This window comes from Phyllostomus hastatus, unplaced genomic scaffold, assembly GCF_019186645.2.
Source record: "Phyllostomus hastatus isolate PE091 unplaced genomic scaffold, TTU_PhHast_1.1 phas_contig_40, whole genome shotgun sequence".
NCBI lineage: Eukaryota > Metazoa > Chordata > Mammalia > Chiroptera > Phyllostomidae > Phyllostomus > Phyllostomus hastatus.
The window spans coordinates 8,949,212-8,965,940 of NW_025333872.1; the positions used below are offsets into that span (position 1 = coordinate 8,949,212).

A 16,729-nucleotide genomic window follows, 5' to 3' on the forward strand; every position below is an offset into this window, starting at 1 on the left:
GAATCAGTTTATTTTATTCTGTTTCCATATTTTTCTTAAGCTTGTTGGATTGCAAATGACTAGATAAGAAGTGGTCAAATACTCTTTTCCATGGGATTCAGGAAGGAATCTCAGAAGATATGTTGGGAAAGATGGTTGATTTTACAGATTTTCAACTGTTGTTTCGTGTTTTCTTTTGCTCTCTCATCTTTGATGCTGACTCTGATCTTGGCATTCCCAGTGTAATATTTAGGCTAGAAGAGATTTGCTCACTTTCTGACCTGTGTATGTGGTATGTACAGAGCCGCAGTTGGATCGTGATGTGGCCCAGAAAGGGCTGATTGCCATGCAGCTGGGAGGGCTTTTAGGCCTGGTACTGTCCCATTCCTTGTAGGGTTGTCCAACCTTTTGGTGTCTCCACCACACTGGAAGAAGAAGAGTTGTCTTGGGCCGCACATTAAATGCATTGCAACACGTAATCACAAAAAATCTTATGTTTTAAATAAATTTACGATTTTGTATTGGGCCACATTCACAGCCATCCTGGGCTGCATGTGGCCCTTGGGCTGGGTTGAACACCCCTGCTAACATAACTAAGATCGAAGTCAGAAGATACTATGGGTGCTTATAATCACAATTAAAAGTGTTCTTATTCAAAAAATGCCAGGAAGCAGTGGGTAATAGGAGTCTGAAGTTGAAGAGAGGCTGCAGATGAATTTTTGATAGTCACAGGTGCTTGAAGCCATTGGTGTCAATGAGGTTGCCCAGAAAATGGGTCCAGAGTGAGAAGAGGAGAGTTATCCTTCCTGCCATTGTGATGATTTAACGTTGTGTCCTTGGCCCTGGAGTAGAAGGAGAGAGGTTGCCCTCCTCCAGCCTCCCAGGCCCTGCTTCAGAAGAGCAGCAGCAGAACTGCTTCCGTGGCCCCTATGTCTGTGCCCTCCAGGACTGCTGCCTGCTCCTGGTCCCCGTGACACTATGGGCTCCTCCTTCTCCTCCTTCTCCTCCTTCCTACATTTCGCTCCTGCTGCCTTTTCCTTGCCTACCCCTTATGTTTGTGCTTCTTATGTTCCTTTTTAGACACTCATTCACTCATTCTATACCCATTCTCTGAGTGACCATGTCTTTTCCACCACTGGGTTCAAGTTCCCTTGACTCTTGAGAATGCATCTCCAGCCTCTTTTGAAATTCATACTCATTTTTCTAGTTTGCTTCCCGGGCATCTTCACCTAAGTACACCCTATGGGCACTTCAAACTGAAGTCCCCCACAATAATTGAATTTCCTACTGCCAGTTCATCCAAACTTCTTTACCCAAATATGAACCCCCTCCAGTTTTACCCATTTTGAGTCCCCACAGTTCTTCCATTTGACCAAATCAGAAAGCTGAGACCCATCCTCTCTGCCTTACTTCTTACATCTAATTATTCTGCTATACTGTTGTCTGAACCTCTGTTCTATGTCTCCAATGCATTTCCTCATACCCATGAGCACTGCTTTTGCTTAGCTCACACACTCAGTGTTTATCTCCTGGCCTATCATGTAAAAAATACTTTTCTAACTGGTTCCATGCCTCTAACTGCACCTCCTTCTAGATTATTTTCCCCCTATAAGTAAAGTGGTCCTCCTAAACTGTGCATCAGCTCATAGCACACACTTGCTTAAATACCTCAGTGGTCCCTTTTACAGATGAAGTTTAGCCTTTGTGGAATGGTAGAGAAGGCCCTTCAGCACCTGACCTGCTTGGCTACCTCTCTCCCGCACCCCTGTGCCTGAGCTCCAGCACATGGCAAATTGCTTCATACTCCAGACTTTTTAAATCTCTGTGTCTTTGCACCTACTGTTCCTTCGGCTTGGAATGTCTTTTTCTTCTGAATTTGCTTGACTGGATTCTACTCATCTTTTGAAATTTACTCATCTCCTCTATGAGCCCTTCCTGACTGCTCCTAGAAGTTAAGCATTTATTCTTTGGCTACCTTTTGTTTGTTCAGACCTCACTAATGCTGTTTGTGACATTGCTGTAATGATTTTTTTATATGATGCCTCACCAAGTATACTCTGAGCCTCCTTGTTTAGCATATTTCATGCTACACACAGTAAGTACTTAGGAAATTTTAATTGATAAATGAATATTATATTTGCATAGTGGTTTTATCTGTGTAGGACATTTTTACCTCTGTCCCATTTCATCCTGATGACATCCCTGTAATGCAGATACTATGATCCGCATTTGACAGATGAGGAAGCTATGTCACAGGAGGAAGTTGAGTCACAGGGATGATAGTTCTTTTTTGCCTGCAGTTCTACAACCAAGTTAGCAGCAAAACTAGGAACAGACTCCAGAATTTTTTGTTCCTTATACAGTCAGGTCCAGATTTAGATAGAGGATTCTCTTTTTCAGTCAGACAACTGGCTTGGTCGTTTAACTGTTCTGTTAAGTTCACTAATTATGCGTGTGTGTGTGTGTGTGTGTGCGTGTGACCCATAGTGACAGGTGATATGTCTTTAGCATCACTGATTTTTAGAATTGGATGTTAGGTAGTCTGTTATTTTGCAGACAAGACAATTCTGTACCTGAGAGGTTCACAACTTATCCCTAATGACAAAACTCACATCTTCTGACTTAAAGCAACACATTATCTTTCTTACTACATTTTGGGCAATCATCATTTCTATTGGACAGAGTTTTACTGTTGAATCTCAAGGGTTGTTAGTATGATTTATTGAGCCATTAGACCAGTTAACTCTTGGGAAGAGATGATCCTTGTAGCAGGAAGAGTATCATTTCTGTGAACATTCTCAGAGAAGGTCCAAGAAAGAGATAGGACCTAGAGGAGAAAAAACCAAATGATGTTCTTTCATTGGTTAGTCCACTCTGCCAGATTGTATATTTCTTTTCCAGTGAGCTTTGTAGATTCTTGAGCATGTGCCATTTCAAAATAAGAAATAAAGTTATCTAATTAGGCTGACAGACAAGAATTTCATATGGTAAGAAAAGGTGTGTTCAGTAGTAAGAGGGGATGTGGTGTCATGGTGTGGTTAGAGGATTTGTATGTTGGGCTCTGAGAGGACACGTCCTGAGGTACCTGGAAAGAGACGTGGAACTTATATTAGTAGTATCACTGTGCCTTTGACTAAACCTCCCTCTCTGTACGAATGTATGCATGCATATAATAGAGATAATATAAATTTATAACCATATACATTTATGTGTAAAAAAGCTAGTACTTTAAACATTTTATATGGACAAAAGAAAGAAGTTTCACTGAACTGTCATTACTGATTAAATAAATCAGCATGAAGCTTTTGAAAAACAGAAATTTAAAAAAATTTTTGATCATCTGAAGGTTTTTTGGCAATATTTTTTTAAGAAGGTATTGAGATGTCAATAGTGTTCTTTAACTGAGGTAGATGGTGATGATAAACTCTGAAAAATGAGCATCAACCCACTTCCTTAGGTTGGAAAAGAATGCACTTTTCGCCCTGGCCAGGTGGCTCAGTTGTTTGGAGCATCATCCTCTACACCAAAAGAAAAGGTGGTCAGGGCTGAAAGTTTCTCTCTCACATCCATGTCTCTCTCTCTCTCTCTCTCTCTCTCTCTCTCTCTCTCTCTCTCCCCCTCTCCCCCTTTCCCCCTTCCTCTCTCTCTAAAAATCAATGAAATATATCCTCGGGTGAGGATTAAAAAAAAATGCACTTTTCTAACTTGCTGTGCCTTGAAAAAAAAAGGTAAAACTTATCTTCTAACTCCATTAAACACTACTTTAGATTCCTTTTACATAACAATAACTTGATCCTACTCAAAATACTTGGCACCTTTAGTGACAGAGTGGAATGTAGGAACACTTTAGCAGATCTGAATGTGAGTGAACTCCAGTAGTTTTGGAATGAAAAGGTGGAGTTTCCAGTTCCTTATTCAGCATTCACAGAAGATAAGACTACCAGGATTAACACAATAGACTCCCTTCATTACACATCGTTGAATAAAGCAATTATCTGTCTATCAAGACTATAGTAAATTGTACAACAGCATTAGGAAGCGTAGATGGATAGGTGGATAAATGCTATCCCGTCAGAAAAGGGTGCTGATATATGACGGAATCCTTTGAGTTTAACTTGTAAACTGTTCTATTTTGGAGTTTATATCATGTTACCGTTGCAACTTAAAGAGAAATGATCTTTTAAAAAATATACTGTTGACGACATTTTTCAGTTACTTACCCATCTGAATTTTATTAAGAGGGTTATTTCAAAGACATCTCCTGTTTAATCATGTTTAAACAATCTGTTTAAGACCTGTTGTGTAGATATAAACACAATAGTCCTTTAATGTAGTAAAACAGACTTCTGACAGACACAGCACATAACAGGCATCCATCCATTATTGCTTAAGCTGCTGTTTCTTCCATGCCTGACCTGAAAGGGTAACCACAGCTCAGCTGACAGTGTTCGCTGGGTCGCCACACCGACATGCGCCATAGCACTGTCTAGCAAGCAGAGAATTGCAGAGAGGCAGACAATTGGAGAGGCCTTAGACTAGATTAGAACTAAGCACCTTAAATCAGTTTTAATGGCCGTGTTTACATTTCCTTCTTCTTCATTCCTTTAAGAAAGTAATCAGGTTTCGCAAGCGTTAAGAAAACCACCTCTTCTTGCCAGCTGGATGAGGTCCAGTTTAAGCAAGAAATTTTCCCCTTTTTTTTCCTGTCTTTTTTCTTTTTTCTTTCTATATGATCTTCACTGCCATTCAGCACAGCAAGACCAGGCGGTGGGAGCTGGCTGACTTTTTCTTGGTTATTACTTTTTAACATTTACTTCCTGTTACAGAAACAGGAAAATTGAAAATGATGTTCTGCTGCTGTAGCAGCAAATGTCAAGAGAGGAGCCTTTGCACATTTTAATTACCTCTATGTAGTGTTTTATGTTTTGTTTTGTTTTGTTTGCTTAACACACACACACAGAGTCATATAACATGCACAAAACCATAATAATGAAAGAGAAACAGAGATCGCATGCTAAGGAAATTCAGCCAGCATCCAGGAGTTGCGTGACAGTCTGTAGGCTAGTTGTCACTGCACTCTTTGAAGAATAATGCCATCCATGTCTAGCTAGCTTATTGGCAAATAAACAGTCATGCTTTTTGTTCAACTATGGAAACTGCCATTTCTATTGCTTGAAACGTTACCATTAAAGAATCTTTACATCTCTCAGTGGGGTCTCTATAAATCCTAGTAACACAAAACTGTGGTGTGTGTGAATATATTGTAGTAAAAGAGGGCAAAGGAAATGTTTTCAAAACTAAAACACTCACGTTTTACTAAGTTTGGGGAGTAACGTGTAGAAATAAAGAAAGAGATCTTTGTTCATTTCCCAGAAACTGAAGGGAGAGATGCAGTTCGATGGCTCAGGATGATGTGGATGTTGGGCTGTAGGTAGTGGGAGAACAAGATGTGTGTGATAAAACGGAGTCAGACATACCAGATGTAGTGTCATAAAATCTCTGACTAAGCCTCTGCTTTTTCCTATTCTGTTCTTTCTAGATCTCTTTTCCTCAACCTTGTTTCTTCTTTCCTGGTATGGTAGCCTGGTACACGAAAAAGAGGGCCGAGGCTTCCAAAGTCTCTGCCTACTTTCATGACTTCAAACTAATCTTTTTCCAGGCATCAGTTACTAAAATGAAGAACATGGTCTGGTGCAAGCCATATTCTCTTCCAACTTTGAAAAATTCATGTTCATATAATTTTACTTTGAATGGGATAGAGAAGGAAAGAAGTGTGGAAACAATAGGCAGAAAAAGTCAAGGGCAGCTGGATTGGAACTGGAAAGAAAGTGCCAGAGAATTTGAAGGTAGAGGCAGAGTGGAGTAGAGCTGTATGAGGACATGGGAGGGAGCCTGCGGTGAAGTCAGCCAGGTTCCCTGTTAGCTCTTTCCTCCCCTGCCTGCAAAAAGTATTACATCTCCTCTTGTATATTTCCACTCTGCTTTCATCTTTCTTTAAAAAAGTTTAATCCTGTTTTTCTTTGTACCTTCCATGAGTTTTTTTTTAAGATGTCTCAAGCTTTTAAAGTCCACAATTTCAAGAAGAAAGAATTAGATTCTAAGCAGACGTTTATTAGAAGCTCCTCCTGATGTGTGACTTATACTGGTGCAGCGTGAGGGCCCTGTCCTCTCTTCTAGATGCTTTATTGTTTGATCGCTGTGATTTGCCACAGCCTAAAATCTAAGTTGTAAAGGATCTTGCATTAGATACATGCAAATTAAAATCCCCCAAATTTTTCATTTGTATATTCATGGAAAGATCTTGAATTCTTTAACCTTTAGAAGCCTACATTTTGAAAGAGGCTGTCCTTGAACAATTTCTCTCACACATCTATTTGTATTTTTAAAATGATTGCATATGAATTTGGGAGAGTGCATTTTTTACTGTGATCTAAACTGATCTAAACTGGTTCCTTTTATTATTAAAAGAAAGCAAATTCCGCTTTTACATTTTTTTTTATGAACTGGAGTTCTTAGAATATTTCTATGGAGTCTAAGGCTTAACTGTGTAATTATGTCTCTTGAGTAGATTATGTTTTTCTTCCCATAATTATGTTTTTACCCAGGAGACTGGAAGGCTTCAGACCTCTCTTGGGTGAAATTGTTCTTCCTTTCTTCTTCCTTGTTTAACTCTGAGTTCTACATGCCTGACTGTGTACAAGGGCTGAAAATGGGCTCTTGAAGATTCATGGTAGTGACCATGATTTTTTTCCTTTAGAAATTAGTTTATGTATTAAGAAGAGCCTTAAGAGAGAGCTTATGTTCATTTTGCAATGCCATCAGCGAAGAATCTCCTGGAAGAAGATTTGTTTATGATCTGTGGTCCTCTGTCTGAAGCCACACACTCAGCACTCTGGACTGTCTTCTGTCACAGGCTGTCGTGTGAGCTCTGGAGCCCCTGCACATGTCACAGTGCAGGGCTGCTGCTTTCCACTGGCTCCAAAGAATCAAAGGCCTTAAACATGAAGATGGTTTCTTAGTCCAGTTCATTATTTTAGGCCAGAAATAGTTTTGACCTGAACCAGACAGCATACTCTTAGGAAAAAAGATGACTCAGCAGCCTTTCCCAGCAAAGATTATAGACTCATCAATTTTACTGTGGGAAATGTTTCCCAATAGCCAGCCTTTTTTTCCCTTCCTCTCTGCCTTTTACTGGACAAAAGGAGAGATAATTCTAAATTTAACAGTGTTCTTATTTATTAATCCAACATGCATTTGTTATCTGTTTTCCCTTTACCTAGGCTCCAAGTTATATGCCAGACTTAAGATATGACACCCATCCTCAAGGGGTTCATAGTCAAGTCCAGGAGAATCTAAGATAATAGGGTTTGAAATTTTATATACATATTTTATATCAATTCATAGTAAGTTAATGCTTACTGAATGCTTACTACACTTAAGTATAACCACATGTAGTAGACAAAAAACAGTTGTAGCTGCTCTCAGCTTGCTAAGATAGAAACCAGAAGGATTACTGAGACCCTAGAGACAGAAAAGCCCAGAACAATGTGATGACTCAGTTGAGACTGGAAAGGGACTTGGCCAAATGGAGATGATAGGGAGAGGGTATTCTTTGTAGAGGAGACAGCTCGGGCAACCACAGGGAGTCTGAAGAGCTGTGGATAGTCCAATGTGAGTAGAACATTGGCCAGGAGCAGTAGAGTTGTAGCCATTGGAAGTGAGAATGACACGTTACAACGAGACCCTATTTTCCAGGCCCTTGTTTGCTGGGCTCAGGGGGCTGTTTTAATTCAATAGACGGTGAAATACAACTGACAGATTTTGAGAATGTAAGTGACATTAATGTTAGGATTTAGGGACTGAAAGGATTTTAAAAATTATGGAAACTAGCTTCATTTTTGTTAGTTCCAGAGAATTCCATTAAATCCCTTCCTGTGATTATACAACTAGTTGGTGCGTTTTCAAAAATGCCAGGCTGCTTCTCTGGCATATTAGCCACACTAGACTTAGGTTAGGAGTGGTTCTGGTAGGAACGGAAAGCAGGGGCCCATCCTTGTGGAAACTATAGGAATGGGCTTCACTGGAAGTTGTACCTGGGTGTATTTTGAGCCTGGGAGACTAGAAAATGGTGATATTAATGGAAATAAGGAAATTAGAGGGGAAGCTGGTTGGAACTGTTTGTAGTGGAGAGTATGGGGTGTGTCAGGGAGAGGCAAAGGGCTTAACTAAACATTACAGGATTACAAGAGTATAGGTCTTTGATTTTGAGACGTTTACAAACCACCAATGAAATGTAGTCATTTGAATGTAGACAGAGAAGAGTTTCACTTTTGTCAATAGTATTTCCATCTTCACATCTATTTAAGAATGCAGAAAATCAAGGTTTTCAATCTAGAGCCACAGTAGTTAATAAATTATTAGGATCCAAGCTTTGTATGGCTTCCCTGAGAACTCACTTGAGTCTGTAATCTTCCCTGTTATATTGCTTTTGCTGGAAACCGTTGAAACTGAACTCTCTTAAGATATACTAAAGCTCCCCCTTTGTAGTATAATTCCAAGTAATTTCACATGGAATTGAATTATGACTTTAAAATCAGTCAGTATGTTTCCTAATTCCCCCCTGCAAATGCTCCTCTATGTACCCACTTTCAGGGTAGAGAGATTGGAACTGAAGGCATCATTTCCCCCCCCAGAACTCCTGTGGAATAAGCAGCTCTGTTTCTGTATGACTAATTTACTCAGAAACATGGTAATCCTGATGCAAGTCCTTTCCTCTCTTCCTTTTTACTCGGAGGATTGCTGTCACAACATTCTTAAATGGTTGTATCCTGTGGCTTTAGCCCTAGAGTATTGGACCAGATTTCATTCTGTCACATACTTGCTGACAGCAAAATTAGCTAACATGTCCCTGGTCACCCCTGTCCTCCAGGGGAGCCTGAAAGCACAGCAGAGGACGCTCATGGGTTGCCAAAGTACCATTTTACTGGTCTGGGAATAAAAAGATCTCTCTTAAAAGGGCATTTCCCACATATACAGGGTAATATAAAAGAATTAATGTGCAGTTGTAAAACTAGAAGTATCAACTGATTTGAAGAATCTGTTTAGATTAATTAGTAAATATATGCAGCCACTATGGAAAACAGTATAGAGTTCCTAAAAAAATTAAAATAGAGCTGCTATACGATAGAGCATTTCCACTTCTGGGTATTTATCCAAAGAAGACAAAAAGTAATTCGACAAGATATATGCATTTCTGTGTTCATTGCAGCATTATTTACAATAACCAAGATATAGAAACAACCTAGATGTTCATCAATAGATGAATGATAAAGAAGATGCGAGATATGTATAATGGAAATATTATTCAGCAATAAAAAGAATAATATCTTGCCATTTGTAACAACTTGGATGGACCTAGAGGGTATTATGCTAAGTGAAATAAGTCAGAAGGAGAAAGATAAATACCATATGACCTCACATGGGGAATCTAAAAAAATAAGGGAATAAACAAAGTAAGATAAAAAGAACAGTGCGCCTATGTTTAATTTCACATATATGTTTAGCACCATCTTGACTCATAAGATATTTATTATCATGTTCTGTCACTTGCCCTGAAGCTAACTTTCCTTCTTCCTTCTTGTCTTATCAAAATTCTACTCAAGCCCTGACTGGTGTGGCTCAGATGGTTGGGCATCAGCCTGAAAAAAGTGAAAGGTCACCAGTTCGATTCTTGGTCAAGGCACATGCCTGGGTTGCAGGTCTGATCCATGGTTGGGGCATGTGTGAGAGCAGCCAGTCGATGTTTTTGTCAAACGCTGATGTTTCTCTCTCTCTCTCTCCCTCCCTTCCCCTCTCTCTAAAAATAAATAAGGTCTTTAAAAAAAATCCCACTCAGGCTTCGAGGACATTGAGATCTCATTAGTGAAGGTCTCCAGTTTTAAGTCAATATCACTTGCTCCTCTCTTCTTCCTTTAGATAAAACACTTTATATTTTTTAAAGCTTTTTGTGATGAAAAATTTTAAACATACATTAAGAGATTGTATTTAAGAAAACCCCATCTGCTCACCCTATTTTATAATTAATATTTTCTCATATTTGCTTTACCTGTTATTTTGCTGAAATATTTTAAAGTGCAAATACTGGACATCATGACACTTAACCCCTAAATACATCAGTTAGTCCTTCTTAAAGATAAGGGCATATATTGACATAATCACAAAAATCAGCACTTCCTTAATATTTTGAAATAGTCTATATTCAAATTTACTCAGTTGACCCCCAAACCATAGCATTTTAGTGTTTGTACTCACCATAGTCTTTTTCTGTTATATTTAATTGCTTGCCTTTCTTCCCTACTAGACTGTGAACTGCTTGAGGGTAGGGATATCATCTTACACCTTTTCTCTCCCCTGCCCTTTACAATGCCTGGCTAGACTTGCATGTGGTGGGTGCCCGGCACATGAGCTGGACTGGCTGACCTGAATATGGACGTGGTGCCGATTTCTGATTGATGCTATATTGCAGATCTGCCTTTTGACTTTATTTTATTTAAAAATGTGTCTTCATGATTCCCAGGATACAAGTAGGGACCTAGTAAAAAAAAAGTGAGTGCTCAAATCAATTAAAATACTGCTATGAAAAGATGAGCCACCAAACATCACAACCTAGTGATCAGCAAAATGACCCTGCTGTGCCACAACAGGTGGGCCAGCCATGACATGTTACCCTGCTAAGGCAGTGGGTCTTTCAGATCTTGGTAAAAGGTGCCTTGTTTTTGAAAGGTGCACTCTTTTGTAGCTGTATTTGGGCATCCTTCATGCTGTGAATGTAGTGTACTAAGTATGAGGTTCTGTCTGGGGACCATCACAGGACTCCAAAGTTGTGAAACTGTTATCAGTCAACTTTTACAAAAATGGGCAAAATGAGTCCCATTGCAGTGGCAAGTTTATTTTCATAGTTCACATACCACAATCTTCACGTACCAGTTTCAGATGTATGATTTTTTTAAGTGGAAGTTCTAATGGCAGTATTACTAACTTTCGTTGTGAGGTAGTTGCTCTTGGACTAAGAGAGCACGGTGGGGAAGAATGGGACAATTAGATGGACTGTTGCTTAATAGCACAGCAGTTCCTCATGGGCCTTCGCTCTAAGGATGTGTGAATGCTGTGACCTTTGGATCATGCTTTCTTCTTGTGCTCCTGAATTTATTGCAACAAAAGTCATATTCAGCCAAACACACTCAACTTTTTGAGGAAAAATTTGCCCTGAAAACTTTTTTTTCCATTTCAAATTTACTTTTTGTTGTTGTTGTTTTAATTTTATTTTAATTATTGTTCAAGTACAATTTTCTATCTTTTACTCCCATCCTGGTCCACCCACCCAGCCCTCCCCACCTCCCTCCCACTTCTACCCGCCCCTAGTTTTTGTCCATGTGTCCTTTATACTTGTTCCTTTTGATCGTGATTTCCACTGAATGACTGATACTGGGCTGTTACAATCTAAAACAAGCTTGTTGGCAATGGAGGGGAAAAGAGTCCAGGACCACAGTCAGCAAACCTGAGTTCTCATCTTGCCACTGACTATGTGACTTTGGGTGAGTCCCTTCCCCTCTCAAGGACTCGGGGTCCTCATCTATAAAAGGAGTACATTGCTCTAAAATTTAGAGGCTAAATCATTTCTCTTGTAATTTTTACCTCTGTGATCCAAAATGATTTCCAACAGTGCTTAAGAGGTATAGTGAGAACACATGGGACTTTTTCAGAAAGAAAGCATCTTACCCTTGAATGGCCTTCAGGAAGGTTTCTTAGGAAGCACTGATAAGGGCCAGTCTCTAAAGAAAGGCTTTGCCCGATTGATTCACTAGATTGCCAAATAAGAAGAGAAGAGTTTCTGAGGAAAAGATAGTGTTGTAATCTGATATCCTGGGCCAGAAATATTTCTCTCAACTCAGACATTCATCTAAAAGAGAAAAATATTTATTTATTTATTTATTACACAAATATTTGTTGAGCACCTACTGATGTGCAGGCAATGAACTAGGTTGTAAGGAAACAGCTGTAAACTAAACAAGGTGCTCCTTCTCATGGACTCAGAGTCTCTCATGTGAGGCAAATAAATACACAAGCTAATTACAGATGGTGGTAACCGTCATACAGGAAATAAATGGAGGGTGTACTTGAGAGGGAGGAAACCCACTCTGGGTGTAGTAGGCAGGCAAGGTCTCTCGTGGGAGGTGGGTTTGCCTTGAGGCGGCAATGTAGATTATCAGGGGAGAGCATTTCAGGAACATGGAAAGGTCCTGGGATAAGACACCAGAAGAAGACAGTGTCTGATGGCCAGAGAGAGAGAAAGGGTTCCTGGACTAGGGTTGTGCTATTGGAGATGAGAGAACTGAATAGATTTGAGATATGCTTTCAAGGTGGAAATGATGACACTCAGTAAAGTATTGGATATGGGGAATGAGGGTTAAGGGGAAATTGAGGAAATGTCTAGGTATTTGTCTGAGGTAATTGAGTGGCTACTGCCATTTACTGAGATGGGGGACTCATGGGGAAGAGTGGGTTTTTTTGTTTTTTTTTTAAGTAGAAGAATAAAGAATTTTTGTCTTAACTATACTGCATTTAAGATAGCTTTGAGACATCCCAGGGGAAAATGAAGTAGGCAGTGAGATACACAAATCTGAGCCCAGGGCAGAGATCAGGGCTCACCCCAGAAATGGGGGAGTCAGTGGTGTGAATAGTGGCATTGAGAGCATGGGACTGAGACCCTAGTGGGCAATGGTTCTCCACCTCAGCTGTCCACTGGACCCACTCCCAGAGATTCTGATTTAATTGAACCAAGGCAGGGCCTGGACACTCAAATTTTTCAAAGCTCCCTAGAGAGTTTTGTTTTTTTAAATCCAGCTAGGGTGGAAGAGCCACTGCTCAAGGGAGAAAGTGCACCTGTAGAAGAGCAGCCAGGACCGAGCTTTTACATAGTCTTAATGTAACACAAGAGGTTTCCACTCTTTTACTGATACTTTTATCCTGCTGGGAAGACCCAGTCCTTGGCTCTTCGGTTGAGGTGTAGTTTTCCCTGCACCATGGCGGAGTACCCTGTCTTTGGTTTAAGTCAGTGTGCCGTGTCTTCCTTGGTCTTGATTTCTGAGGGGATTGCTTGGGTGCTGAGGATTTAAGTACATCTTCTTTCAGCTAGTCATTCAGGTGTTACCCTGATGTGGTTTAGTGGTAGTGGGTATCTGTCATGCTTGAAAGACAAAGAACCTGTTCGGCTTTTCTTGTTCATTGTGCTGTATGAATTTTGTTGTGGTTGTGGTGGTGGCTGTGCAGGGCAAATGTCTGTAAGGAAGAATGCGTGTTTTTGTATATGTGCAACCACAGATAGATGTCTGCTGAGTTACTCTAGGGTGTGTAGAGATACTTGGTAGCTCCTCTGCGAAGGTGATTCCCAAAAGGTTATTGAGGCTTTTAAGATTTCATCTGCTCTTAAATTTTTCACACTCTTCAGCACTTCTCAAGTCCTTTATTTTTGCCTCTATACCTCCTGTTACTCCTCTGAAGCACGGGGCTAAGAGAAAATAGAAGTGTACTCACACATCCATATGCTGAGCTCAAATCTCATACGGTCTGCCTGAAAACCTAATGAAAAGGCTGTAGAAAGCAGAGGCAAAGCTTATTAAATTTTCTTGTGACCCATGGCCCACATAAAGTCCCACTGAATAAAGGAACCATGCAAGATCATGTAGCCCTCCCCTTAGCCCTCAGGGAATCTGCCATTCCAAAAATATGGCCTATTAAAAAAAATAACTTCCAGGGACAATTCCATAAGCTTTCTTGTTAATGTTTACAGCTGTATCAACATCACACCAATACTTTTTTTGTATGTGTGTGAGGAACAGAATCCACAGATTTAACTGTGACAAGTCCTATATAATTCCCTAATCGTGAAACTAGTTAGACACAGCGAGATGTATTGATGGAAGTTTGTTTAGGGTAATGGGTGAGCTATTAACTTTGTAATTGAATCCTTGCTGCTGCTTCTACTCGCTTTGAAAACCGGCCTTGACACTTCACAGGGCTTAGTTCTTAGGTATCTCACTTTGTCGATCTGGGTATTTTTCAGCCTTCCGTAGCAGCTGGGAGAGGAAGGGGAAAGAAAGCTAGAATGCCAACATTGATGGAACCACATGATGAGTGGACAGCTTAGTCAACTGAGACAAGAACCATGCCACCGTCCAGGACGAGCTAGTCATATCCAAGGACCATGGGGCTGTTTTACCTCTGTGGGGCTCAGTTGCTTCATCTGTGAATACCTTACTTGCCAGGGTCTAGGAGCTGTTTGGAGTATTCTCTAAAGGTTCTTAAGAGTTCTAAACTTATTTGTAGTCTAGATAAAAGTCATAAGTGGTGAAAAAACAGCCATCAACAAACATTGAGTTATCCTATTTTTTCCTGATCATTTTCCTCCTGATCTTAGTCCCTCTGTTTCAGCAGATGCCCCAAACTTGCACTGGCAGGAAATAGGGTGGTGGGTGCGTTTCAGTTAATGGGTCCAGTTGGAACATGTTTGGCTGTGGAGACAGCTACACTCATATTACCAAGCCTTGGCTTCCTGTCTGTTTTCTTTGGGCTGGGTAGGCAATGAAAAAGGAGACAGGAAAATACATTTTGGGGCAAATAAAATAAGGAATTTGTCTTATGAAGACAGCTTATAGTTGGGAAATTCTAATGTTGAAGTTAACCCTATCCTGATATTCCTCTTGTCCTATACTAAGTAGGAGATGAGGTATTCTTGCTGCCCTTGGAATATACCTTTTCATTCTTGAAGGTTCTTAACAATCCTCCTTCAATGTTAGTTTTTTCTTTTATGGATGCTAACCCTCATTTGCTTAATCAAAAGGCAAATTCTTATTCCAGTCTTCTTAATGGCTCTTTAAATCAGCTTCAGTCACTTAACATTTTACTAAAATGTTAGGGCAACATACTAGGACGTCAGTGGTGTGTGGAAGGAATAAGGAACATGGAAGAAGGAATCCACAATGCATTTCTGTGTATGTGTTAGACATTGTTGTGCTGGCTCACTGCATCACGACTACAGATTCACACTTAATTCATGTTGCACCAAGATAGTATTGCATTATTTATTAAGTATGATTTGATGATTTTTAAGAAGTCTTAGTACCTTGGTTATATTTTAATTTGTATATTTCTTTTTAACATCTAGAATTCCTTGGATTTTAGACTAAAATAAACTAGAATATACTAGAAGAGAGAGAAAGTTTTTGTTTTTGTTTTAGATATTGGATTCTCACATTCACATGATAACCCAAAGGGTATTTTTCAGTTTCTTTTACAAAACCACAGTACTAGATTTTAAATAAAAATGCATTCTTTGTGATTTAATATAGCTCATTATATGCTTTCAGGCTTTGGCATATCACAAAATTCCTCTTGAGATTTTGAGTTTCTATGCCTATATTTCTGGTTTTTTCCTCCTAAAGGGGTTCTAAGATTGAGTTTTAATTTTTCAGAAAAGAGTCTCAGTAAGGTATTCATTGTAACATAAAAAAGAAAAAGTCACCATTGTCATCATGGAAATTTCTCTTTGACAAATGTGTCTCTGTTTCTGCCCCAACTTGGGGATGATAGGTGTCACATGCACAGACTTGGAACTTTCAGGGGAGGCCTTGTCCTTCATGCCACAAGAGAACGCACCCCAGTACACAGTCACCTTTCCCTTCCTCTCTGACAAGGGGAGAGGAGGCACCCAGGGTGTTCCTCTGGAGCTCCAGCATTCTGGCCTCGCTACCAGTGCTGGACTCTGAGTCACCCTCTGGGACCCTCAGCTCCCCATTTATAGTATAGAACTAGAAATGCATGCCACTAGATGATGCTTATAAAGCAATTTGAAATGGAAGTCTTTATGTAGACACTTCATTATGAATACCAGTTTTGATAATTCCTTGGCTTAAACCCCCGGTATGTATGTTCACATATCTATTTAGCATGGTCAATTGTTCAGCTAATTAATATGCTTTTATTTTATGATTTGCTGTTTCCAGGGCACAGACAGAAGCTTGATGACTCTAAACCTAGTTTGTTCTCTGACCGCCTCAGTGATTTAGGGCGCATTCCTCATCCCAGTATGAGAGTAGGTGTCCCGCCTCAGAACCCACGGCCCTCCCTGAACTCTGCACCAAGTCCTTTTAATCCACAAGGACAGAGTCAGATTACAGGTAAGACAGACTCCTAGGTTTCACTTGCACAGACTCTGGCAGGCTGGGGGTGAGGGGCTACCAGATGAGACGTGTTCATTTCAAAACTCCTGGACCAATGAAATGGCTGATTATTAAAGAATCAAGACTTGAAGACACTGACCTTCTTATTTATTAAAAAAACTCCAGTATTCAATAACTTTGGGATGAAATGTGGGTGAAGTTTCTACTGATGCTGGATTCAGTAGCCATGTCAGTCTGCACACTGGTGGAATGGTAATGACTATGTTCTCTGGGAGAATGTTTGTTACAAGTTTCTGTACTGTGTCCAGGTGGTGCCAGGGAAACATCACACCCTCACTATTAGAAAATTAGAGTTACCGTCTCAGATTTGGGCTTAAATTTCTTTTATGTATAACTATTTCATTAAGTTTTCTTGAAAATTGCCCAGGGCTAACAGGAAGCCTTGATTGGTGGTTATAAGGCAAGGTCAATGAGCGGCTCATCGGGCAGACCCAATTTACTTCTGATTTCAC

The 16,729-nt window shown here is 40.0% G+C and overlaps 1 protein-coding gene across 6 annotated transcripts in view; it reads left to right on the top strand.

The window, feature by feature from the left end:
- RUNX2 (RUNX family transcription factor 2) overlaps nucleotides 1-16,729 on the top strand; it is a 164,491-nt gene that overhangs the window by 93,428 nt on the left and 54,334 nt on the right. For 4 of the 6 annotated variants that reach the window (XM_045842954.1, XM_045842951.1, XM_045842952.1 and 1 more), the window contains one exon: nucleotides 16,041-16,214. The exons of the other annotated variants lie outside the window; for them this stretch is intronic. In XM_045842954.1, coding sequence (XP_045698910.1) covers nucleotides 16,041-16,214 — 174 coding nt within the window. The remainder of the gene's footprint in view (nucleotides 1-16,040; nucleotides 16,215-16,729) is intronic. 6 annotated transcript variants of the gene reach the window in all.